The 27,951-nt window shown below is 37.1% G+C and overlaps 1 protein-coding gene across 2 annotated transcripts; it reads right to left on the minus strand.

Annotated features, from left to right (window-relative positions):
• Window positions 1–635: 635 nt before the first annotated feature.
• Window positions 636–26,240, minus strand: si:dkey-69c19.1. Of its 2 annotated transcripts, XM_068219790.2 has the most exons (10): window positions 26,144–26,240; window positions 22,568–24,605; window positions 21,404–21,577; window positions 19,547–19,720; window positions 19,279–19,452; window positions 18,557–18,730; window positions 5,213–5,386; window positions 4,348–4,394; window positions 2,088–2,213; window positions 636–1,186 (listed from the first exon to the last, which is right to left on the minus strand). In XM_068219790.2, exons 2-10 carry the CDS (start codon window positions 22,846–22,848, stop codon window positions 1,053–1,055), a joined length of 1,458 nt encoding a protein of 485 aa, XP_068075891.1. In that variant the 5' UTR covers window positions 22,849–24,605; window positions 26,144–26,240; the 3' UTR covers window positions 636–1,052. The 2 variants fall into 2 exon arrangements, with proteins under 2 accessions (XP_068075891.1, XP_073803621.1); XM_073947520.1 differs by lacking the exon at window positions 2,088–2,213.
• Window positions 26,241–27,951: the final 1,711 nt, after the last annotated feature.

Here is a 27,951-nt window from a genome sequence, read left to right on the forward strand (position 1 = left end):
GAAATGCTGCTTATTAAAAAGAGCACCATCAAGTCCATAAAATGTCTATTATTATTATTACTACGGATCAGAGAGAAGACAAAGGGAGATTAACAGAAAGAATGGATATTTAATGATACTTTAGGGGGAAAACCAGTGTGGAGAGTTTTGTATTAAGCACCATTGACAAAACGTGTCGGGGATTTACAATGGAGGATTCTGTAAGTTAATGCTTTCATACGTGTTAGTGTCCATGACAAGTGTATCTTCTGTGGACTTAGAGAGACTGTATTATTGCTATTTGGAATGTACACGCTTAACACTGGAGAAAGTTTGACTCAATGTAAGTTTATTGTGGAGCTGACTATAGTCAGAAACTGAAATGGCAGTCCCTTAACAAAAGTTTAGTTGCTCAAGCAAAACTTGCTCTACTTATCACAAGAAGAAACTAAAAAGATTATGTACATGCTGTCTTTATTTAATTACCCTAATTAAACAAAGATAAACCAGGATCCTCCCTTTGCTATATTTCTTAGCTAGAGTTTAGTTAAGGGATCGCCTTTAGAATGTATTTTGCAAAAGAATAAATTCATACTTTACCACACAGGGTCACTTGATGGGTTCTGGAAAATTAATTCAATGTCCAACCAAGTGCAGAAAAGTAATAAAATATACTTTTATTAATAAAGTAAAATCCAGGGAAAAAGTAGAATAAACAAAGATACAAATTAGAGAAACAAAATCCTTACTTTATTCTCCGTTGAGAATAAAGGGCCTAAGACATTCAGTATACAGAAGTCAGAAAGCGCAAAGCTGATTTGTACATTTCAGCTTTTATAGCCATGCATAGATAAAGATCAACTCTGAAACTGTGTTGGGAGACAGGTGTTCATAAATCATCTATAAACACAGGTGCATAACCAAATTAAACGGTAGAATTTGAACAGTAGGGAAACCCTTTAGGGAGGCAGATATATAGTAATCCCAGTACATTATAAAACATAACTTAATGTTTAGGCAGTTTAATTATCAGCCTGAATATATAGTGTGCCTACACATTTATGCACTTAGATTCATGTGTGTAAATTGACCAGAGAGGTCAGCGAAAGTTCCTTTAGCTGGTTTGTTGGTTCGGTGCGCCCTCTGTTGGAGAAACCTCTCCTTTCTCTTATGCTTGGCTTCATCATTAAGAGTTGTGCTTGTACGCCTAGGAATATCAGAATACATCAGTGATTTTTTGTGTCTCATATGATTAATGTCATCGGACCAATCAGACACTACAATGCTCAAGAGATTTAGAGTTTTAAAGTGTTCGTGAGGTCCAGAATTACAATAGATTTGAAGTTTTACAAGGCCATAAATGATGCTGAAACCTTTGAACAACTGTGGTGTTATAAGGACGCTGTCTGGAATGTGGAGGAAGGAGAGCTGCTGTTAGATCTGCTGTGGAGTTACAATGTGTGAAATGAAAAATGATGTAATAAAGTATTTTTGTAAAAAAAAAATCCCACACACTTAAACAGAAACACTCTCTCTCTCTCTCTCTCTGTCTTTCACACACTCACACACACACACACACACACACAAACAACAGTGAACACATGCGCATAACACACACGTACACAGCAGTGAACATGCATGCATGTGCAAACACACACACACACACACACACACACACATCTACTGACTGCTCCTTCTCAGTATTCAGCACAGTTTTACTGATGATCCACACCAAACACAAAATCCAGCACAGAGCGGCTCAGTGAATGTGGTCTGGACTGAGTGGATGAGGCTCATTGTGTCTCTATAGATATTGTAGAAGATCAGAGTCCCTGCACTGTGATCCACAAACACTCCTATTCTCCTGCTGAGCGGTTTCACTGGGAGATCAGTGTGTGTGTAATTGTGCCAGAATATGAAACTGGAGGAAAAGCAGCACAAACTCCAGGACTGAGCATTACGTCCAAACCAACACTCATCAATTATTCCCTTTCTCTTTATGCTCTTATATGACACTGCTATACACACACGATTATCTCCACTCCAGTCAATCTCCCAGTAACATCGTCCACGCACACTCTCTCTGCACAACACCTGAGGATAAAGACCTTCAAATCTGTCTGGATGATTAGGATACGGCAGACGCTTTCCCATACTCTTCACCTCTCTGTTCTCCTCAGACAGAATGAGACAAGTGTATAATGTGTTTGGATCCAGAGTGAGGAAACAGGCATCTGAACATAAGAACACACACATTTATAACCACAGATCTGTGTGTGTGTTTGTGTGTGTGAGAGAGAGAGAAAGAGCGAGAAAGACAGAGAGTGTATGTGTGTTTGTGTATGCGAGAAACAGTGTGTGTGAGTGCGAGTGTGTGTGTGTGAGAGAGAGAGAGTAGCCGCGTTTCCACTATCGTGCCTAAAGCGAGCGAGCCAAGGCCAGTCGCGTTTCCCCTGTCGCTTCCAGGGCCTAATCAGGCCAAATCGGGGCTTTTTTGGGGCCAGCAGCCGACCTTTTTCGACCTGCCTAATAACTTGGGCCAAAGAGGGCCAGCTGGGGTTTCGGGCAGAGTGAAAGGAGAGGCGGGCACAGTTTTCCGATTGCACACGAGTACATGCGCCAAACAAATAAAAAAATAATTGAAAGAAAACATCTGGAAAAAATTATAGGCTGGGGTCTTTTTGCGTATGATCGCCCTTATGTTTCTCTTCAGTAAGGCTGTTGCATAAAATAATAAAGTAGTTTTAATTATTTATAAGTGACTTTTCCTTGCTGCATCCTTCTTGATGTTTCAATAACGCATAATAATCTTTACACCATATTACAGACACAGCAGACAGTAAAGGTTTTCAAGAGTTTTTGTCAAGTTTAAAAGGTGTGTTTGTGCGCGTTTAGATGCCTGTATGCGTGTGTGAGACCGAGGAAAAGAGCGCTCCCTTCATAGCTCTGTTGATGCCGCGAGCGGCTTTTATCTTTTATTTTTATTGTTTTTATTTATGTTGGAGATAGTATTCATATAGTATTCATATAGATACACTATATGAATACAACAGAAAGACATTAAACTTTACAAATTTCGTGTCCACTTTTGTAGGCTCAAAACAATAGTGTCATATCTAGATAAAATAGCCCTATATTGAAATAATTTAAAGAATTACAAATATCAGATGTAATAAAATCACATTAAATAAATAAACCAATATAAAATTAACAAAAGCTAACTATAACAATTAGGTATTATGTCAAACCGCTTTATAGCCATTAAACTTTCATTTTTCAAAAGCCTCTCTGAAAAAAAAAAGATTTTAAATATTTTCTAAAAACAATAAACATCGGAGAATGTTTTAAATATTATTTATAAACTATTTGGATATGATGATATTAATCAAATCATGCAAACAGAGCATTTTCGGGGTGAGTGAAAGCAGAAATAGGCAACCTTTTTTCAGTCTGGAGGTGCGCAGCACTTTACCGCGAATCGGGGAAAACTACATGTTTAAAATGTGTTCTGTGTCCTCAAACAAGTGTGTATGTTTTTATATAACATGGTAAAATTAAAAAAGAAAATTTTAAATACATAAAGAGCTTTATTAGTGCATAGCTGCTAACCGCAACGAAATATAGGCAATATTTTATTACGTGCTGCTCTTATGTGCTGAAACACTGAACACTTTCTTTTACTTAAGATATTATAAGCAACATCTTTAAATAAAGGGAATCACCTATTAAGTGTCATAAAGCCTATAGGGAAAAAAAAATCATGTTTCAGTTCTCTCCGGAGCATTTGGGATGAATGTTGGACAGATTCTGTCTAGAGGATGTTATAAAATACATTTTATATCGAGTTATTAACGGAGAATTTTATAAATGTGGTGTTATATTATGGATGTGTGCGCTCCCTGCGCTGGGTCTCTCCGTTAGTGGCAAGACCACTGGATTTCAATGCCAACAGTCGGTCGGCGAGTAAATGAATATGATGAATGAGAACACACAGGTATGTGCGTATAGACATGCATTGTACTGCTGTACAGTAAAATGTCATTTGTTTGTTTTTGTTGTCCTAATTTTAATAGTTTCATGATGATGTGGTGTGCTTTATCTGCCTGATTCCCGCTGAAGTGGGCGGACTGAGTGACGTTTGATTCGGGGGATGTTCTGGAGGCGGGGTTTGAGTGACGCGCTGCGAGCTACTAGCCCGACAGTGGAAACGCGACATGATTTTGGCCTCACTGCTCAACCACCCAGGCGATTGGCCCGGTGTGGCCCGATAAAAGCCCTGGCTCGCACTGGCCTGATAGTGGAAATGCAGCTAGTGTGTGTGTGAGAGAGAGTGAGAGAGACAGAGAGTGTATGTGTATGTAGTCATACATTTGCGTGGTCCTGCTGTGATCCTCATGTCTCCTCCATGATCCAGACTGTAAACACACACAGATGGAGAGAATGAGCTGTTTAGTTTCCCCCTTAAATAATAAGCTAAAGCTAGCACTGACCTGCTCAGCTGCACGCTCAAAACTCTTCAGCTAAAACACACACTTGTTGGTTCCAGCCGGGATGCACAATAAATCTAACACAATGCATTCCTTTTCTCTGCTGTTGGTGAAGCAAGCGCAGATACTGCTCATGCTGATGGAGACACCCTGCTGCAACATTCATTTATTAGTGATCACACTTTAGCTTTGCCATCGATCTTCACCACATGCGGCATTTGAGCACATGTTGCAGTCCATCTCTAAACTCTGTTCAGATTATTAAAGCTGCTCGCCAGCGCCCAAGTTCCTGACAGATTAGCAAGTGAAAAATACACGTGTGTGCACAGAGAAGAGGAATCCAGATGTTCATTTTAGAACAAGAGTCTAATAATCTAAGTGTTTAACTCCAGAATCTGAATCCATCTTCAATCCCCAACCCAATTTCTGAACTGATAAAGTAGGATTTTTCAGCAGAAATGAGGGAAGAAGTTTCTCTGCTCAGCTCAAATGCTGAAACTGTACAGTGTGTCCCGCTTAACGTCAAAACTGAGCCAATACACTCTCAACATTTACAGAGGAGATTTATTTCACATTCAATGATTTGCTCTTCATTGACATGACTGTAATAATCTACAAGCTGAATCTTCTGTCTGTCCTCACTCTATAACCCTCACAGAAAATTGAAGCTGATCAGAAAAGAGCTTTCTAGAGTCTTTTTAAAGCCATTCAGTGTAAAAGCACAAGGCCAGTGATGCTCCACATACTTGAGTTTGTCCAGTGTGTAGTTTGGATCCTCCAGTTTTTCAGAGAGCAGCTTGACTCCTGAATCTCCTGGATGATTGTAGCTCAGATCCAGCTCTCTCAGGTGTGAGGGGTTTGAACTCAGAGCTGAAGACAGAAAACCACAGCCTTCCTCTGTCACCATACAGCCAGACAATCTACAAACACAGCAATAGTCCACATCACACAGTTGGACAATCACACATCACGCCACTGCCGGCCTGCACACACACATTATCGTGTGTGTTAAATGCAAGTGTGCCACCAGCCTGTGTTTGAGTAAAGGTCCCGGCCGTTAGATCCCCCCTGGGGGCTGGCTGCCTTCTCTGTGTTAATGAAGGAGAAAAAAAACGAAATATGGCTTTGGTCAATTAAAGCACTGGTTATCATGTTGATATAGTTGCAGATCTTCATTTTTGTAAACAGTATGTTTTTAGCAGTAATTTAATGCTGGGCGTGTCATCGTGATTGACAGCTGTGATTGACAGTTTCTCAAAGCAGACTATCTGAGCTTCAGCAGGAGACTGAAGTGTTATTATTTGATTTCTGTGTTATTTTACCATGATATAATGAGTTCAGCAGTAAACTAGTTTCTGACATACAGGATTTGGTGGAACACTGTTTATTCGGTAAGGTCAGGGCTCTTTTCGGGCTTTATTAGTTTACTGATACACGCCTAACCACCCAGATAGCAAAATCCACTCGGGCCATTTCCGGCTAGATTCTCGCCTGCCAGAGCCTTACCCCTTGGCCTGACTCTGTCTGCCGTCTACTCACTGTCCGATTCTGGCCCGAGTCAATCGGGCTAGATGCAGTGGCCGTTAGCGAGCCGACGCCGTCGCATCTGAGCTAGAATCGGCCCATGAGTATGTGCGCTTTGGCCCGGAGCTGGCGCGATTGAATCTTCATTATATAAAACCTTACCTTTGGTAACGTTATTACAACCGTTTGTGTTGATATAACAGCAAATGCCGGCTACTTTGTAAACGCAAAGTGTTGGCATTAAGTTTAACCTTTGAATAAAATGCAAACAGCGCCTACATATATATTGCAAATATTCAAATAAAGGACAAAATAAATAATAATAAACCTGTATTGATTGCACAAGTATTATACAAACAAAAATAAAATTGAAGAAATTTTGTAGTGCACAAGAATTAACATTTTCAATATAAAAATAACAATCAAACTGCACAATAAATTGTAACACATTGTAAACAAATTTAAGTAACAATGATGAGGAAAATACATGTGATGGCTATCTAGCAGTAATTCTCTTTAGGGGTCTGAATTAATAATTAGGAAAACGAAAACTAATGTTAGCCGATCTGCCCTGATTTACTTGATTTACAGATTTGATTTACATGACGTCTCTGCATTGTGAGTTTCGGCATGTTATTGAGTTCATCTACTGAATTTGCTGTAATAAAACATTAATGTTCTAGAAACCGAATCTTAAATAACAAATAGAGCTGTAAATGTTATATATTATTTATATAAATCATTTACCGTTTGCTTTTTATTTGAAAACTCCTACTAAACATTAAAATGAACACAAATTCCTTTTTGCCAGATAAAATGAAGGCATCGAATAAACCACATGAAAACGGAGGCAAAAAATAATAACAATGAAAGCGATGTTGCAGCAGCTGACATCAGTTAATGCAATAATACCGCAAAGTTTTTTTTTGTACAAATTGACGAAATGCAGGGTTTGTTCTATAAAGGGTACATCGGAAACGGAATGTATGAATGTATGATGTTCAGACCTGCAATGTGGTAACACAGTTGTCATGAGGTTAGTTCCGGAGTAAACAAGCGAGAGTGAATCAGACCTCATGTGTCCGCCTCTCTATAAAATAGTGTACGTAACAGGGTTGGGATGTGTAAATATCCTGTTGATATTTAGAAATCTTGCTGTATTTATCATTTAAACACACAATTTTTACTGTATGGTAAATATTTTACAAGGTAAAATATTTACAAGTTTTATTTTTACCCCTATAAAGATAACAAATACCAACAACCCTGTTATAAGACAATATTTTTGGTGCTCATATTAGTCTAACTCAGGCTAGAGTGTATGAAAGATGATTTATTTCTGCAGTCCAACATGTATTGCTTATATTAAATTATAACAGCTTACGCCACACAGTTTTTAAACCATATATTACTGTGTGTTTTTAAATGCAAGGGCTTATATTTACATCAGCGAGCCTTTGTTGTAGAGCAGATATATGCGGTCAAGTAAGAAGTTTGGGTGGGCGTGGTTGATTTTACATCAAGCGTTTGGTTGGAAGCTTGATTCCGCAGCTCCTCTTCTGGCTCCATCAGACAGTCCTTCTGTGCATACCCAGGGTCCAATTTAAGGAATCTTTTGCGAAGGTTTGTGCCCATCACAAGGCGTTTTGCCCTCAAAGCGTTCAATGGAAAATGGTCCTGTCGCATCATCCATTTACAATCATTGGTTAAACATGATAGAACAAGCAGGCACGGTCTTTGAAGAGGAATATTTGGAAAAGAACTAAACACTGAACTCCTCTGAAATCCACATCACCCAGCCATAATCACATGTTGTTACTTTAAAGACGCTTCCAAAATTTGCAAATATCAGACATACATTATATTATACAGGCCCATTGCCAGCCTGGTAAAAGGGATGTTTTTTTTTTTTTTTTTTTTCAAAAAGTGGACCTTTTTGCGGTTATATGCCTCAGTTTCTACTTAACTATGAGATTTAAATACTGCATTTTAGTGACATTTTTTGCTGAATTAGCTAGTCAGATGTCATCTGAAGGATGCGGGCACTTGTTTACTGGTAACACCATTGATCAATCAACAAAATGAAGGTAGGAAGATTTAAAATTATAAGACTAGGGATTGTCTGTGAAGTGGTGTGTAGTAACGGAACGTTTTTGGTTCTCATTCAGACGTGAATGAATGTTGTTGGTTCTTATTCAGACGTGAATAAAAGGCACCGGTGGATTCACAGGATTTTGTGGTAGATTGCTGTGGAATCCCTTAGCGAGCTGGTGCATTTTGTGGTACACCTATAGCGATACTGATAAGTGTAACAGTAGTTAAGAGGTGTACCTTCTCCTTCACCCGGAGTTAGAGTACTCATTTGATGGGTGTTTAGGAGGCTTTTGGGACATTCTCGGGCATAAAACCTGGACTGGTTTTCTATTTAGTAGTGGACTAAATTAACCCGAGATTGTAATTGAGTTCCACCACTGCTATCTAACTACATCACAGACAAAAGGCATGCCATAAGAATAGTGTAGGTCAGATTATTAGGGAAAGAAATAATTGAATAAAAATAACAAATAACATTATAATAGGGATCCATTAGATAGTAGTGGCCACAAAAGTCAGACAAGATACCTAGAAATATCAGGGTAAGGTTGATTGATCAATGATGCACCAGGAGCAATCCCAAAATTATGACCCTAACTGGATTGGACCGGTCTGGACAGTTTGCACATCTTGGGATGGTTTGCAGATTCATCAAGCAGAAGCCAAGCGCTGTTGGTAAGATTGCCCTCTCAATTTCTTCTTGCTTTTGGTGTTGAACTCAGATATAAAAAGAAATAGATGAGAGCAGAATGCAGTAAATGGCTCAGCTAAGCTCTCAGGTTTAAAATGATTTTAGAACTGATTGTAAAAAAAAAAAAAGTATTCCTTTGGCATTTAATTGTCATTGAAAAGCTAAAATCTAAATATTGAGAGGCTAGTAGCAAAAACTAAGCACAAAAACTGACAGTAACATTATGGGAATAAAGAATAGCTTATGTTTTGTCTTAGAAGATAAGATTCTGTGTGACTGCACTGCTGTCTTGGTTTAGCCCTCAACATGACAGGTTTTGGCTGTAAAAGTAACAGACACATGTCTGAATAAAAATATGCCATGTAAGTCTGTGCAAACAAGCAGCTTTATGGTTGGATATATATATTTTTAATAATATATAAGTAACATAAATGGGGGTTTCAAATAATACTTTGATGGATGCAGTTAACCCCTGAAAGATCTAAAACTATTGTTGACTGTAACAGCATTACTTTGAAAATGCATGTCAACTCTGTTTTATATGTTTTAGGACGGGCTTGAGTAAAAAGATATTACAATAAAATTATGTTATTGAGGTTAATGTTATGTTTTTATGTTTAAATTTAGTAAACATGCATTTTCGTTCTAGATTGCTCAAAACTCTCTTTCTCTCTCTTTAGATGTCAGCTAAGAGCTGCTATCTGCCTGTTCCATAACAATTGATAAGCACAGTGCTAAGTTGGAAATCACAATGTAAAGGAAATGCTAGAATGAATACAGAAATTCTACATTTCAATTTGTATACACTAATAGATGTATTAGTAATTAAAAATCAAAGTTAACAAATAAGAGATTGCAAAATGCTTTTGTTTGTTTTCCCAGTGATGGGTTGCGGCTGGAAAGGGCACCAGCTGCATAAAAACGTGCTGGATAGGTTGGCAGTTCATTCCGCTGTGGCGACTGCGGATTAATAAAGGGACTAAGTGAACAGAGAAATGAATGAATGAAAATGCTTTTGTTAAAGCATCTTGAAAAACACTAATATACCCGCTGAGCTATAGAGATAATTAATTTGAACAGTTGTTATTACTGTTTGGAAATTTCTTGTCTTGTCTTCAGCGGTTTATTACTGTTTGTAACTTTTGTCTTATCTTTAGTCTCCACCATCACATACAGGGCCTGATGGTTATACTGAGGTAGCAGACCCTGACATTGAATGGATCAGGGTGATATCTAAACTCCCTGAATAATCTCAGCTTGATATTCAGTTGATTTAAGTGTTTGATTAACCTGTCTCAATGTTTGAATTCTAGTAGGTAGTCTCAATGGCTTTCATGGTTCTTGACTGCGCTTTCCCAAGTTTGCAGAAAATTCTGAATCAAGGAGGAAGCCTGCACAGGAGCTTGCAGTGTGAGTGGCAGTTGACCGGTGGGCACGAAGGGGGGTTCCCTAAGACGGGTAAGATTTTCCCTTGGCCAAAGCGGAAAACAACCTAAGGCATGGGACCCCTCGTAAACCCCGGGGCATCTACCCGAAAAGGGGGATGTTTAATGTGAAAGATGGTGCTGGACTGGGGTGATGCTCTATCGGCCTAAAGCATCCTTAGAGGGGAACTGTTTGAAGTTACAGTAGTCTGCCTCAGTGGCCCCGTCCAGACCTGATCACGAGAATCCTGCCTTTAGTGAGGACATGTCTGTCCTTGTGACAAGCATCAACGGACTATGCCAGGGTATGATACCCTGAAGGAGATGATTGGTAAAAAGATAATGGCAATGGGCTTTCAAGAACCATTGGAGACAGTAAAGTTTCTTAAAATGTTACCAATATCAATGTGGTTGGCTGCTTTAACAGCACTGGATATTTTATATGTCTGAATTTTAAGAATGCTGAATTCCTGAATGTGAAGCTGAGATGATTTTTAAATAATGTGTCTGATTTTTCATAGTATTTTACTGATGCAGGTCCTTATTCATGGCAAAGGACATTTTCGAGATGGTGCTGGCTAAAGATAAAAACTGGCTGTGAGATGGTTTGGATAACACAGCTGAATGGAATTAAGCAGTTAAGGTAAAATAATTACAAGAAATTCTCTTAGTCTTTAAATAGTTCCAACTGAGTTTTGAGAGATAAAAACGTTTGACATTTGGAACGTTAGTGAATGATTAAAGATTCTGAATTGTAATAATTTTAATGTTATAGTCTAAGACTATTGAAAATTTATGTGCATAAAACAGAGAGACAGAGACTGTTTGAGTGAAGCCATGAGTTGTGTTTTGTTTCTGTTATCGACTTGCTTAGCAACGATATTAAGAAAACAAAATGCACCAGCTGATTGTCTCAGAAAAGACATTGATTATGAACAGAAACTTTGAAACTTGATAAAAGATCATGTAAATCCAGTTGAAACTGGACAGAGAATTTTAAGAAGAAATTTGTGCGAGTTCAACACCTAAAGCAAACTTAGTTATGAGCTGTCACAGTATTCATATCTATGGTACAATAATGCTTTTTTTCCTGAGGGAATGATTTGTCCCTCTTGTATGAATATTGTCACTAGCCTCTGGAATGAGTGTTATACTATTACAGATTGTATAAGCGAAATGCCAGACATTACAGAAGTCAATAATACTGAGTGAATCTGATGAAAAGATGATGCAGAACATGAGATGAGCTTTAAATGGATGGGTTATCCAGCTCTGTTTGCAATCGTTAATAATGACTTCTTTTCCTGGTTCAGATTACTCTCTGGAATAATAATAATTTTAAAACAAGTTTTATTAGCTTATAGCTGTGAAATTGAAGACTGCCATCCATTTCAGGTTACAAACCCATGTCTAAATTGTCTGAGAAGTTTAAACGTTAAATACAGTTAATTCTTTGCTATCTGAATATTAATGTTAAATATTTTAGACTTGATGGCATTTAAACAGTGACATTGGCTGTCACTAACCACAATAGTCCAGAAAGCATCCTCACTCTAGCATAGGAAAAATAAGCAGAGAATTGAGTTGAAGTCATTTGTGTTAAAGGCAAATGCTGCAGTGAATCACTCTGTCTGTGTGTGTGTGTCCTCAATGGTAGAGGAACATAAATGCTTGGATGTTGTGTAGAACAGAGAGATAAAGTTGAATGAAAGTATTTGCATCTGATGGTTGAATACAGTAAGAAGTATTTATACTGCTGCAGCGAAAATTAACATTTTAGGAAACAAAAATGCAGCGTGAACTTTAACAGCATTTTTAAGCAGTCAACTCAACTCAAGTCAATATTATTATTGTGAATACTGACAAGTTTTACAGTAACTTAGACTGCCTTTAAATGAAAATTTAGTAGTCCATATCCAAGCAAGAGTCTTGATTATATGTGGTAAAAGAGTTGTTAACTCAGTCTGTTCTTGTTCAATTGGTAATGCTTTCAAACAGGTTTTACTGTCAAATGACAGGTATGAAAGATTTTCAAATAATCAAAAGTTTGAGCAAATAGCTAACCTGTGAGCATTTCTAATTGACCAGACAGTAAGAATCAAATGAATCTTATACAAGATCATACTGTTTGCTTCTGATTATGTTGAATGGTTTAGTCAGAGTAAAGTAAATGGTACAAATGACAAGTTGAGAAGATAATTATAAGGTTTAGTCTTATTTTTGTTAAAAGATGCTTGAGTTTGAATTACTCAGGTTTGATCTTTGTTGAATTTGACTAAGATTTTGTTAAACCCCTAAAACGTGGGAACAAAAGAAATGGATTCACAATCCCTCTTATTGCATGTTAATGACTTGGATTAATAGTTTGTAAAAACAATTACATCTTTCTTGGTCTTGAGGTAACAGATAATATCTATATCTAGTCTCTTTGAGGTGACTAAGGGTCTGGCTCAATTCATTTAGCCCGGCTTCCAGAGAGTGGATTTGATATTAGTTTGTTAACTGTGAAGGTGAATTTGGCTCATTATGGCCAGGACAAGGGTGCTTGTACACTTCCTATCAATGATACAGAGGAATGTGTTGCATCACTACAATCACATCATTATTTGAATAAAAAGATATTTTAAGTGGACTTGACTGACACGGAGTTCAGCGAGGTGATAATTAAACATGGTAATGGTGCTGAATTGGACTATTGTGCTGTTGGCATGTTTAATGTGTGTTAATGTAAAAATGCTTCATTATTCTAATTTGAAGTTACAGAACATGCAGATGAAGGTTTTAAAACTGGTGAAGATAAAGATGTTTTTGCAGGTCATGAATTTGAATCCTGTGTGGCTTAGCTCGAGTGGATGACCTTTTGTGTCTGATCAGAGGATCTCTGAGCCTTAGAATTGGCCTGGATGTTTGGATTTAGAGTTGGAGCAAGTTGTAGATGCATCAGAGGAAGTATCGATGGAAATTATGAGTTGTTTACTTCTGGAGGACTTTTAGGGCTTGCGCATTTGTGTTCACATTCTGGACTTTGGTCCGCTGTTGTTGTTTTTTTTTGTATGTTTTCACTTCTGCTTGCAGGACCCTTAATCCCACCAATGATGAGAAGCATGAACTCCTTTTGTGGGTGGAGAGTGAAAGAGTCCTTAGCTTGGGGACTGGAATTTTTAGGTTCTAGCTTGTCCAAGAAGGGGTGAAGAAAACTCTGCGAACTTATTAAGGGAGCATGAGTCATTACTTTCACTCTCCTTAGTGACCTCACTGGTTGACCGGAAGCGGAGTTTGGACTCCATTCAGGTCAAAAGGGGGGACTGAAGGATTTGGATTTCTGCTTTCCAATCCGTCTCATCATGGACCAACGTTTATCCTTTTCATCATCCTGTTTCTCAGTATTTAACTGTGAATTGATTTTAACTAATGAATAAGTTAAAACTGCTTACTGTAAGAATGTTCTGTGTCCTTGTTTCTCTTTTTGCCTGTCTATTTTAACTTTGTTTTCTGGAGACACACAAACCAGGTCATAGGTTATGGAGATCTCTCTCTCTCTCCCCATACAGAGGAGAAGAAGACACCTGTTCTAGTTGTCCTGATATTGCCTATAATATTAAAGCTGTTTGATTGATCTATTTTTGAGTATAATAAATTTTAATGTAATTCCTTTTCGTGTGGAGATAGACCGTGGTTGGAGTAAAGATATTACAGCAGACTGTTGATGGAAACAGTCTTGAACCAGCCTGATAACACAGCTTAACGTACAAGAAACATCCTTGAGTCTTTAACACAGATGGTCTTTTGTGTCTATTGTTTTCCTGGTTTAGCTTTTTACAGGTCGGAGATCAGCTCCTAATAACTTAAGGCGACCTCACCTCTAGGCATCAGGTCGCCATCCATATCTGGAGACAGATACAATGCTTTCTTTGACGCACGCATTAAGGCCATCCATATCTGGAAGTAGATACTATGTTTCTTTGACGCATGTATTTAGAATTGTCTATTTCTGTTGTAACCAATGAGAACTGTTTACCTGGATCCCACCCTTTCTGGACTTGTGTAAAGAGTATAATTGTTCGATTGTTGAAACTGTAAGCAGAGCGGCCTAGGAACTCATTGAGAGTGTTGAAGCTGGCTTCTGCGAATGAAACTGCAAACTATCTTCAGTAAACTTAATTTATTTTTTTTAAATCTCTGACTCCGGCTCTTCTTCATCAACCAGACTGGTCATTCTTTGGGTTAAACTGTAAACTATCCCTACACATCCTAACCACACTTTTTGATGTACTAAAAATATTCCCTAAAAAATTGCAATTAAAAAACATTTAAAAATACACATTTGTTACATCATATATCATTAGGAAAAATAGCAATTTGTTAAAGTTTTAAAAATAAAAAAAAACTGTAGCCCACTATGCTTTATTAGACAAAAACAAACTGGCCAGCACATTCAACTGTCCTCAGTCACAATTTGACCATTTCAATAAAAAATAAAACATAGTAATAATAATAATAATAATAATAATAATAATGAAATAATGGTTTAAAAAAAAGTACATTTGAAAATTCCAATTTTTATTGCTCATTTTTATTTCAGAAATAAGGTCCAAGATTTAGAATAAAGTTACCTGTAAAATGTTTTCTCTGTTTAAGAACAATACAGTAGTGAAAGAAGACTTCTCTTACATCAGATTATAGTCCCACCGAAGCAACAGCCGACAAATGATTCCGTTTGGTCTTAAAGCCTTTTCCGATGGATTATTTTCATTATGTATGATGACATAGCAGTCAAAATAGGACAAATAAGCTCATGTATGAGACAAATTCTGTACCTTTGTCGGTGAGGGGTGGGTGACCCGAACCTTTCCTGCCTACAGGCCTGAAAAGTCAGAACATGTGTTATGCTCATAGTAAACACAGGTTTTTCGGGCGCAGGGCAGATTTTCTCCAGGTCATAATTTATTTTGTTTATATCAATTTTGTCCAAAAAATTATTATACTTATCCAGTTTCATCTGGAATGCATCCCAGTGATCAAAACACAGACGTGGCGGCATTAGCGCCTTTAGCTGTGAAGTGACCTATGACAGCTGAGGACTCATTAAAGCCTTTGTCTGACAGTTGTTTAAAAAAATAATGTCAAAAATAGGGAAAGGGAGGTCATGTACTGGACAAGTCAATAAATATACAGGACGTCCCGGCTAAGGCGGCCAGTCAGCCTAGAACCTCATGGATTTTCATCTGTTAGGAAGTAAGTAACTTTACCCTTACCCTGCTTGGCAGTCTTTTTGAACATATATATTTTATGTATAATTTATGGGCAGACTGGCCATCTGGCAGACAGGGCAGTTACCTGCTGGGCCGACGTACTTTTTGGGGCGGGCTGATCAAATTCTTATGATCTGGTCGGCCCATAAAACACTTAGCAGACTGTCATGTTTTTCTGCCTAAGTGATTGACGATCCTGTAAACTTTGATGCTCTGAAAGTAAGATGTTTCTTTTCCGGACAGAGCGGCCCATGTGACCTAATCTGCAGCCCATTGGTTCTTTTTTTATTGACATTGGGCTGACCCAATCACAAACTTCCATGCTGAGCTCTGTGTAAGCGTGCAAAGTAGGTGTGTATTTGTCAAAATAGTCGAGAGTCATGCTAGAGCTGCACAATCAAAAAAAAGATTGCGATCTCGATTCGACCACCTAGAGGATCTTAATCCAGCATTTCTACGATTCTGTCAGTCATATTTTCAAGTTCAGGAGAGAAGAAAAGGCGACTGCATGAGTCTTTTCATTGTTTCACACACGTTGCTCAGTGACATGGACACCTCCAAATGATGTTGAATAAGTCACATACTGTATTTATAAGGTATAATTAACCTAAAAATGTCATTTTTGTTGCCATATAATGATGTTTTCGCGGCCGGGAAATCAAACATGACGTGAGCTGCTGACCATGAGCTGTAATCACAGAGAGGGAGGGAGCGCGCCCTACTTAATGATAGACGCACGCGCCTACTTTAGTGATCAGAACCTGCATATGCTGTAACAGGTAATACAGTTGTAAATAATATTCAGTTTGTGGCACAGAGTGATCGTTTGGGAGCCGCTCGTGAAGTATGAACAAGCACTTAGCAGTCAAAATTAAAACGAAAGTGTGCACTTCATTTAAACGATCAAATCGCATTTTGGAGTTATGATTACGACAAGCATTTGATATGTGTTTTCTTTCATAGCGAACAGAGTTTGGCATGAAAATAAATGTTGACAGTGTCAGTATACCTACTCTAGCCTAAATATTGTTGAATATAATCTAATAATGACAAATGTCTGATTTTACCAGTGAATAAAATTGTCTAATAATGTTGTCAATGACAGATTGCAATCTCAAACATAATAATTCAACATCAAAATTATTATAAGTAGAATAGAATTATTTATAGAAACCAGTAGACCTAAACATAATATTATTATTGATGTTTTGCCATATGTTTGTTTTTACCATACCTTTATTTTACATCTACAGAATCGTGAGAATATCGTGATCTTTGTTTTTAGCAAAAAAATTGCGATTCTCATTTTAGCCAGTATCATGCAGCTCTAAGTCACGCCTGTTCTCAACCTGTTCTTATAATTTTATTATAATAATAACAAAAAAAATAAGTTTTTAATTTGTCAACTCGTTATTTCCTATTTATGGCTTTTGTGCTTTTATAGAATGGGAGTTAGTAAACACATTCAAGGGCGTGCACAGATTGGGAGCCTTTTGATTGATGTATTGGGCCGCTCTGGCCCAAAATGCCAGAGCCGATTTTTTGTCCAAGTCCAGCCCTGCAATAAGTGCAATTGTTTGTATTCAATACTTTATTATTATTATTATAATTTTCCATATCTGTGATGCCTATATTTTGGTATTTTTTTGCAGACCACCAAGAATCCAACATGGAAATCAATGTTTTTTTTATTGGCATTGATTGTTTTGAAATTTAAATAGCATTAACATGCCTGTGTTTTTATTTCTGTAATAAATATGGCTGTCAAGCCAGGATCTTGATGGTTTATTGTGGGCATGTTGTTTACATGAAGAAATCTGTGTTACAAGTCAAACAAAAATTCTAATAAACAATTATACTTTGAATTTAAATAGTTATTTTAATTTTAACATTAATTTTACATTCGAATAGCCAAAACTACAAGTTTCAGACTTTTAAATGCGATTAATAAAAAAAAGTGTGATTAGTTTTTTTAATCAATTGACAGCACTAATTTATATATATATATATATATATATATATATATATATATATATATATATATATATATATATATATATATATATATATATACATACACAGTTGAAGTTAGAATTATTAGCCCCCCTGAATTATTAGCGCCCCTGTTTATTTTTTCCCCAATTTCTGTTTAATGGAGGGAAGATTGTTTCAGCACATTTCTAAGCATAATAGTTTTAAAAACCTATTTCTAATAACTGATTTATTTTATCTTTGCCATGATGACAGTAAATAATATTTTACTTGATATTTTTCATGACACTTCTATGCAGCTTAAAGTGACATTTAAAGGCTTTACTAGGTTAATAAGGTGAACTAGGCAGGTTAGGGTAATTAGGCAAGTTATTCTATAATGATGGTTTGTTCTGTAGACTATCGGGAAAAAAAATAGCTTTAAGGGGCTAATAATTTTGTCCCAAAAATTGTTTTTAAAAAATTCAAAACTGCTTTTATTCCAGCCAAAATAAAACAAATAAGTCTTTTTCTAGAAGAAAAAATATTATCAGACATACTGTGAAAATATTCTTGCTCTGTCAAACATCATTTGGGAAATAGTTAAAAAAGAAAAAAAAATCAAAAGGGGGCTAATAATTCTGACTTCAACTGTATATAGAACCACCCGGGTATCATTTATTTTTTTAGAAATGAGTAATCAGGGTTATTTTCAGACGCATGTGAAGTAAATATATGAGTTCACCGTGTCCCTTACAGTAAACTCCTAAATACATGCTTATAGTGTGTTTATATTATTGTAGTGGTTTAGATTACAATAAGAGTGTCATGTGACTTTTATATGTTTACAAGTAAATGCAAATTAAACAAAAAGTAGAGCATGTCTACACTTCCCCAGGGCACAAAATATAAATATAAAAATATAAAATATGAATAAATAATCCTTAAAGTAAACGGATTACTTTAACTTTAATTCATATTTGGGCATATTGGAAAAAGAGAAGCTCTGAAAAGTGCAACATTTTGCAGTCTACTCAGTAATTCTTTTAAATATATTTTTATAAACCTACATTAGTATAGTATGATACTGATACCCAATATGAAACTGTATCTGTTGAGTGTAATATAATTTACCTCAGTGTCTCCAGTTTACAGTTCACAGTCTTCAGTCCATCAGATAGAAGCTTCACTCCTGAATCCTGCAGGTCATTGTTACTCAGGTCCAGCTCTCTCAGGACACAGTTTGAGGACTGTAGAGCTGAAGACAAACTCTCACAGGACTGAACAGTGAGATTACACATGGCCAGTCTGAGAAACAAGAACACAGATTACATTAACAGTGTGATTTTAGTAATTCATCTGATGTAAAAAAAAAAAAAAAAAAAAACTATAAGTTTAATAATACGACAAAACTATTTGATTTTGTGTTAATTAGAATTATTGAAATTGACTTTTTATATTTATGATCTTGCAAAATGCAAATTATCAGAGCCTGTCAAAACTGCTGCAGGGTCCAGCAACCTGCTCAGACCTTATCCATATTGCTTCTGTTGTTTCTGTTTTTTGGTCAGAATGACCAAAACATCTGACAAAATCCTGAATATAACTTTCCAATAAACCAATTTAAAGATAAACTATAAATATGATCAAATAAAAATATAAATAAAGATTTTAAATGTAATTAATTAAAATCATCTTTAACATAGACTGATTTCCTGAACTGTATGAGAAAAAGAGCAACTTTCATTTGAAAAAGCAGCATTTTGCAGTTTATCCACTAATGCTCTTAAATATATCTGGACATTTCCATCTAAATCAAAACACTTTTTGTTACTGTTGAGTGTAAAATCATTTACCTCAGTGTCTCCAGTTTACAGTTTACAGTCTTCAGTGCATCAGAGAGAAGCTGCACTCCTGAATCTTGCTGGGCATTGTGACTCAGGTCCAGCTCTCTCAGGACACAGTTTGAGGATTGTAGATCTGAAGACAAACTCTCACAGGACTGAACAGTTAGTTTACACATCACCAGTCTGAAAAAAATATATAATTAGAGTTAAATTTTTTAGTAATTTGTTTAATGTAATAAATAAATACAATCAATCAATCAGGTGTTTGAACTCAGACCTCAGTGTCTCCAGTTTACAGTTTGGACTCTTCAGTCCATCAGAGAGAAGCTTCACTCCTGAATCCTGCAGGTCATTGCTACTCAGGTCCAGCTCTCTCAGGACACAGTTTAAGGATTGTAGAGCTGAAGACAAACTCTCACAAGACTGAGCAGTGAGATTACAGCTCTGTAGCCTGTGTAAAAACAAATTATTCAATAAAAGATGATACTGCGGTAAAAAAAAATGTTGTAGTTATTTAATAAGCATGATGTGTACAAGATAGAGAGGGTATGAACAGTCAACTGTTTGTTTTGAAAATTGTGAGATGGAATTTGTCCAATAATAAACCTGAAACACACGTGGTTGATGTCATGCAGTGAACTCGAGTAATATCAGTGTCGTCATCGCAGCTCCAGCATTCGCTCTTCAGGGGCGCTGTCACGATACTTTGATCCCACAAGTGACAGTCACATGGCGTCCGTGCCGCTTCAATCCGGACAACATTTCTACCCAGCATGCACTGCTTTAAGCCAGATTTAGATCGATCTGCGCAGCACTGCATGAAGTCAAACGCATCTAATGTTTTTCAACCTAACAGACTCCTCCTTACCATTCCTGTCTGTTGTCAAAACTGACAGCTGAAGGGGCGTGGTTAAGTATGTTAGCCACACCCAATGCCTCAGACAGATGTAGTCTTACAACTTAGAAGAAAGAAAACAGGAAGTGCATTTTCAGATTTCAACTCAAATTTACTAGCTCAGTTTATTTGAACATTCAACACTCTAAACTCCTGTGGCTTCATCACCTGACATGCCTGCAAACCCTCAGTATCTTACCAAGATGTCTGCCTAGGAGTCATTACACAAGATGGATGCCATGACCCCAGCTATTATGGTGGCCACATCAGGGCCTCCAGCTGTTGAGGATCTCTGGCCACAAACCTCCACAAAAAGTGGGCTTCTGCTACACCTAAATCATCATGGAGAGTTTTTCCAGCTCCCCTAAAGCTCTGTCCTCCAGCTGTTTATTCTTATCCACAGGATCTGGTCTGGTTTACTGTCCAGTAGTTTCTGCCTTGGCTTTGCCCTCCTCCCTGTCCACCTGCCTTATCCTGTACCCTGTCATGATTTCTATTAACCTGCCTCTCCCCCATCACCCTTGTCCACTGTAACACCTTCAGCTGGCTGAACTCACTCTTGTTTAGTGTATTCCTGTGAGAATCATAATTATCAGTAGCATTTGCTATTTTCTGACTTCACAATACATAACAAAAAAAAAAGAAGCAAAAATAATGATAATAAACTAATCACTAGATTTACAGAAGAATACAGGAGAGCAACTAAGCAGCTTTAAAGTAAACACTATTACACTAGTGGACTACTCTAATCAGAAGGCTATGGCAGTTTAATCAGGGACACAGATGACTGTAACCTGATCATTATTAGCATAGAGAAGGTCAAAATAGACGGAATGGAGAAAACAACATCAGTGAGATCATTCCACTCTAACCAGAACCGACTTAATTTCCACACACACAAAACTAATAAAACACATACAAATTCACAAGTCAGACAAAAATAAAACCCAATGAGCAGAGCCAGACAGATTTATGTGGAATGATTTTGGGAGTATCGTTAAAAAAAAAAACAAAAGAACAAGAATCAATGATAATTTCAGCGGAATTTGCACTTAAGAGCAATAATATATAAGTTTTCTCATATTTGACTTTACACCTGAAACAAGAAATATTCCCACTAAATAAACAAAAAATAAAATACATTACAGCATAAGCTCGTTAATTCATCATACTTTTTTTGCACCTTGTAAAAGTAATTTGTGGCAGCAATTATTTTAGGGAAACTTTCTTTTATTTTACCTCAGTGTCTCCAGTTTACAGTTTGGACTCTTCAGTCCACCAGAGAGAAGCTTCACTCCTGAATCCTGCAGGTCATTGTTACTCAGGTCCAGCTCTCTCAAGGCACAGTTTGAGGATTGTAGAGCTGAAGACAAACTCTCACAATACTGAACATCGAGATAACACCACTGTAGCCTGTGCAGAGGACAAAGAACAACAAAATCAGCAGTAAGAAATGAGCACTGTTGAGTGTTCATGAGTCCAGTCTACATTGATAAAAGCAACACTGAAAAATAAACTATATATATATTGCTAAAAAACTAAAGGGAACACTAAAGTAACACATCCTAGATCTGAATGAAATGTTCTCATTAAATACTTTGTTCTTTACACAGTTCAATGTGCTGACAACAAAATCACACAGAAATGATCACTGGAAATCAAATGTATTAACCCATGGATGTCTGGATTTGAAGTCACACTCAAAACTTTAGTGAATTGCAGGAACTGCTGACACACTCCAGCCACATGGGCATTTCCAGAACAAGCCTATAATTTCATTTAAAATATACTCTTTTTGTTTATTTATTTAAACTACATTAAGCTAAATGAAATCCGTATTTCATCATTCATATGAATTTAATGAGTTATTAAAAATATCATTAAAAACTAAAAGAGCATTTTACTGAGCTCAGTGTAAAGTTTAATGTTTAGGCCTACAGTAAATGTAATATTAGATGCATGTCTGCGGTGAGACGGCAATACTGCGTTTAAAATGACACTATTTCTCTTTAGAAAACAAACACAATTATCCAAGCGCAACGCTGTGTTATATTTGAGCAAATACACATCAACTAATGTCCTATTTAGCTGGAGAAGCACAGAGTTTTGCAATGATTTGAGTTATTTTTTAGGATAAAACATAAAGCAAATGTTGTTTGTGCGAGTAAAAAGTTAAGAAAAGTTTGTTAAATACATTTAGAAATGGTTAAATAAATAAACAAATAAGGAAACAGAAAATGCCACGTCCCCATGCAGTAATATGGTGTATCAATGAACTCACAGGGGGTGGAGGCAATATGTCCAGCTAAATATTTTCTGTTAAAGCAGGGCAGTGATTTGGTAAACTTATCTGAGTCTTCAGTGCAGACTGATGTGTGTCTTCTGTGATGAATGAATACTTACAGAGCTCTTATGCAGTTTCTTACAGCTGGTATAAGTCTCCATCTTCCCTTAGGTGATGTGTTCAATTTATTAGAGTCTAACTCATCCAGCGGCTCCTCTGACATCTCAATCATGTAGGAGATTATTGAGCAGTGAGCAGGAGAGAGTTCCTCCTCTGAGTGTTTGTCTGATTTCACAAACTCCTGAATCTCTCTGGCCAGAGTCTGATCTTTCACCTCCAGCAGACAGAGGAAAAGATTGATTGATCTTTCAGCTGAGAGATCATAATCTGTTATGATCATGTCTTTTTGTCCTGATGCTCTCTGAGCTCTCCTCTGTGTGTGTCAGCAGATCCTGGAAGAGTCTCTGATTGGACTCCAGTGAGACGCCCAGCAGGAACCACAGGAACAGATCCAGATGACCATTACTACTGCTGACAGCTTTATATATTGCTAAACTGAGCAGATGGCACAGAGAGAACTCAGAGCTGGACTGTACAAATTGAACATCTGAATCTTTAAATTCATTACCATCTGACACATCTTCATCATCTGAATATTTACTCTCATAAAGCAACCTCAGTGGTTCTCTCTTCTCTGTTAAATAGCAGTGAAACACAAAGAAAGCAGACAGAAACTCCTGAAAGCTGAGATGGATGAAGCTGTAGGCTTTCCTCTGATGAATCACAGATTCCTCCTTGAAGATCTCAGTGCAGATCCCAGAATACACCGAGGCGTCAGTGACGTCTATGCCGCTCTCAATCAGGTCCTCCTCATAGAACATTACATTGCCCTTTATCAGCTCTCTGAAAGCCACTTCAGCAAGTTTGAGGATCACTCCTCTGTTGGTCTCCCGGAGTTTCTCTGGATCTCTCTCTTCATACTTCTGCTTCCTCATGTTGATCTGAATCAGCAGGAAGTGGATGTAAATCTCAGTAAGAGTTTGAGGGATTTCTGCACTCACATCTTCTTCCAGCAGCTTCTGAAGCACAGTGGAGGAGATCCAGCAGAAGACGGGTATGTGGCACATGATCTGGAGGCTTCTTGCTCTTCTTATGTGAGAGATGATTCTGCTGGCTTGATGCTCGTCGCTGATTCTCTTCCTGAAATATTCCTCCTTCTGAGGTTCAGTGAATCCCTGAATTTCTGTCAGACGGTTGATGTATTTGGAGGGGATCTGATGGGCTGCTGCAGGTCTGGAGGTGATCCAGATGAGAGCAGAGGGAAACAGATCACCTTTCATGAGGTTCAAAATCAACACAGACACTAATGAAGTTTCAGTCACAGCACAAACTTTCTCCTCATCTGATGAAGATTCAGTCACAGTACAAACTTTCTCCTCATATGATGAAGATTCAGTCACAGCACAAACTTTCTCCTCATCTGATGAAGATTCAGTCACAGCACAAACTTTCTCCTCTTCTGAAAACCTAAGTGTGATTCTGCTTTCATCCAGACCATCAAAGATGAACACAACTCTACACTGCTCATAAATCTTGGGCTCCAGATCTTCAAGTTCAGGATGAAAGTCCAGCAGAAGTCTGTGAAGACTGTACTGATGATCTCGGATCAAGTTCAGTTCTCGAAATGGAAGCACAAACATGAAATCTACATCCTGATTGGCTTTTCCGTCGGCCCAGTCCAGAATGAACTTCTGCACAGAGACGGTTTTTCCGATTCCAGCGATGCCTTTAGTAAGAACAGTCTTGATCTGGGCTTTCTCCTTTATTTTCTCCTCATGTCCTGCTCCAGCTGAGGCTTTAAAGATGTCATTGCAGTAGACTGGAGTGTGTTGTGAGGGTCTTGTTTGGGCTGTTTTTTCCGTCTGTAAAACGTCATGCTCTCTATTCACTCCTTCACTCTCTCCTTGTATAATATAGAGCTGTGTGTAGATCCTGTTCAGTAGAGTTTGACTGTCTCGATGTTTGATTTCCTCAAATAATCTCACATACTTGTTCTTCATGCTGGTTTTGTGCTGGTCTTTGACTCTCTGCAGTTCATCATGTTCTGGTTGGAGTGAATCCTGTTGCAGGTCTCCAGTCTGATCATCTCTATCCACACTGCAGGAACAACAACGACACAAAGAATGAATGAGTATGAGTGTAAAGAACCTTTAATAAAGCCATGTGTGTTTTTTCTGAAACAGCTGAGACACAATACACATATTTAATCCAGAAGTATACTAATGCAGAAACTGTTTCAGATCAGCAAGAACCGGCCACAGTCTTCAAATGTCTCTCATAGCTCTATTGTGAAGCACTTTACGCACCACACACTGATCACGTCTAATGCTCAAAATGCTGTAAACATTTGACAGTGTTTGTCATTTATTAAATGTGACCCATCAGTCATTTACAATAATTTATTTACAATTATGCTGGATGCTCACTAAAGACATTTAAAATCTTTTAAGATAAAAATGTGAGAGAGCACAAGCATGAGGACAAAAGATCCTAGATAACCTGTTCTGTAGTGTGTAATGTTGAAAGTTTTCTTTTATTGTATAATTAATTGTATGTTGCTCTGAATCTTGTATTTTGCTGTCTGTAGTTCTGAAGGTTGTTGTGATCATATACTTGTTAAATGTTTTGCCATCAATAAGAAAATAATCATCTTCTGCCATCTCAGCTGTCTGAATCTTTCAGTGCTTCACCATGCCTGTGTTTGCTCGGCTTCTGTCAGCTCACTTTCTGACTGAATATAGTGTTTGTTTAACCCAATAATCTTTAGATCATACAAGCGTTTGTTCTCAAAGGGTCAGGATTTCAGTAACACTGTAACATTGCTCCACTTTATTAAGATAATAAACAGAGGATTTAAACACAGTTTCATTTTAAACAAGTATCTCTTTTGCCATTCACTCTACTAACTCTAACAATTTGAGTTTCAGTACTTTACTTACTACTACTTCAGTACTTCACTAATGATCAAATGTGAGTGTTACAGTTGCCATATATTTGTAGTATTTTTGCCTCCTGTTTTCTCTCTCTCTCTCTGTTTTGTCTCTCTCGCTTTCTCCCAGCCTGTCATTTCCTTTAGGCCTACCTTCACGAGATCCGATTGCTCAGGAGGCCAGCCGATCATCTTTGGGCGCAAAGCATGGTCATATAAAAGGACACCAGGAAAAGCGGAGGAAAGCACTTTTCCTTTGATCTTGTTTTTGCTTCACTTTTGTTTCGGTAAAATTATTTTTTATTACTTTTGTAGCTACTTTGTGATTTTTGTACATCTTTATTTCGATTGTTTTTGTTTATTACTTTCTGGCCCAGCACTTACCTGACAGTATTGAGACCTCGAGTTCACTCTTTTCCTCAGAGTAAGGTGGATATGGAAAATGTTATATGAATTCCATTTTGCAAACAAGTAGACATTCCATTGTTTAAAACACCAGGTAAGAAGTGAACGCCATCATATATATATATATATATATATATATATATATATATATATATATATATATATATATATATATATATATATATATTTGTTTTTTCATATATATATTAAAACCTGTACATTAAAACCACAACTAATAGAGAGTAAATATAATATCTTTTAAAAAAATAATCATATGAAATGTAGTGTGTAGACCTAATACCTGCATCCTGTAAACAAATTCAGATCTCCAGAAGTGTGCGTTTCCTCCATGATGGATCTGAAAAGTTTGATCTCCAGCAGAAACTCTAGAGGAAACTGATGAACAATCACAGTTCTCCAGTCATTGATCAGCCTTCAAAATTCAGCTGAATGCAGGAATAGATCAGCAACTGAGACACATCATGAGTAAACAAACAAAAGAATCATCATTCAGTTGATTAGAAATAAAATATAATCATACATACAGATTCACATAAACCTTATGCCAAGTTCAGACAGGTTAGGAGAAAATGCCGACAAATGCCTGAAATCACAGGCAAATCAGTGCTCGTGCAGGCAAGTAACAATCACACAATGTGAACTATCAAAGACCCCATCTGAGAAAATCGCAGATGAGTCGCAGACAACCGTGAGATATTTGGCATGCTGAATATTTGGAGCTGTCATGCCGTGTGAAATGAGTGTTGACTGAAAATTATATCAAGGAGAAGTTAAAAGCGCTTATTTTTAATTTATTTGGACCCAAGAAATGGAGGAAAAACTAGTGTAAATTTGGCATGAGCACCCGTGTCTGTTTGAGGTGTCATGTGAGCAATATCACAACCGGGTCAAAAAAAAAAAAAAAAAGTTGAGGAGAAATTGCTAATTTCCTTCAAACCCAGGTGAGCAAATATGTGGATATTATGCCCCATGATGCCTTTTCTACTTATGTAGTTAATAACAAAATATAAACTACGTGTTTATAGTTGTTTTGGTGTACACAAAGTTGTCGACGATTCTTCCTATTGTACAGAGGTAAAGTTAGTTTTATATTCAGACTTGCCCCATAATAATATAATTTCATAAAAAATATTATTTGCAAACTATAAATAGTGAAATCATATTAGCAGCCAATGACTATCAAAGTACAACATTGTTCACAGTCAAATAAACAGTGTTAATGTTGTTTTCAAGTCATACTTGCATGCTAATTCCAAACAAATATTCAATATAACATGGTAAACAATATAGAGACTTCTAAATGAACGAATGTGCGGTGTAAAACCAACTTTACCTCTATCCTATTGTGAAGTCATGCAGTGTAAAACCCCCTGTCACCGATCCATCAGGCAGTGTAAACAAAGCAGCGTCAAAGTGCTAGCCCAGATAGTCATGCAGTGTGAAAACATCGGTGACAGGACTACTTTGAAAATCATGCAGTCTCGGCATTACAGGTTTTGTCAGAAAATTAAAGATACAAAGCTATTCCGTGCTGGTAAATGATGGATTCTGTCCGTTTAAAGCTGTGACACGACAACTAAGCACTTTCACTTTCGTTTCTGAAGGGTGGTGTTGTGCCGAAAACTGTGACCAGGGAGAGCTGTTTCGTGAAAGACTCACTTGGTAATGCCCAGGGCCCGGTTTTTTGAAAGTAATCTACTAGGATTTCGGATAAGAGATTGGATCAGATCTTGAAAATGGGTTTTTCAAAAGAAAAAACGGATTACCTAATCGGATTAGATCACGTAATTATTTTTGGTTTTGATTCGGATCAAACCTTTACTTTGGGTTTTTCAGACCTTTTTTGTAGGATTTGGATCACTTTGATTCAAAAAACCTGGATTAAACTGATCCCATCAGAAGGTTGGATTTAGTGTTGATTTCATGCCCAAAATGTAATGAAAACTTTAAAAAATTATTAAATAATCTTATTTTTGGATCATGCAGTATCTTATGAGATATACTATTTACTCATAAGGTTTAAACTTTATTTGTTCATCTATCAGGCTATAGTGATTATTGGCTTTAACATATTCAGCCTTTCAGTAT

The sequence above is a fragment of the Danio rerio genome, chromosome 4 (genome assembly GCF_049306965.1).
Source record: "Danio rerio strain Tuebingen ecotype United States chromosome 4, GRCz12tu, whole genome shotgun sequence".
Taxonomy (NCBI): Eukaryota; Metazoa; Chordata; class Actinopteri; order Cypriniformes; family Danionidae; genus Danio; species Danio rerio.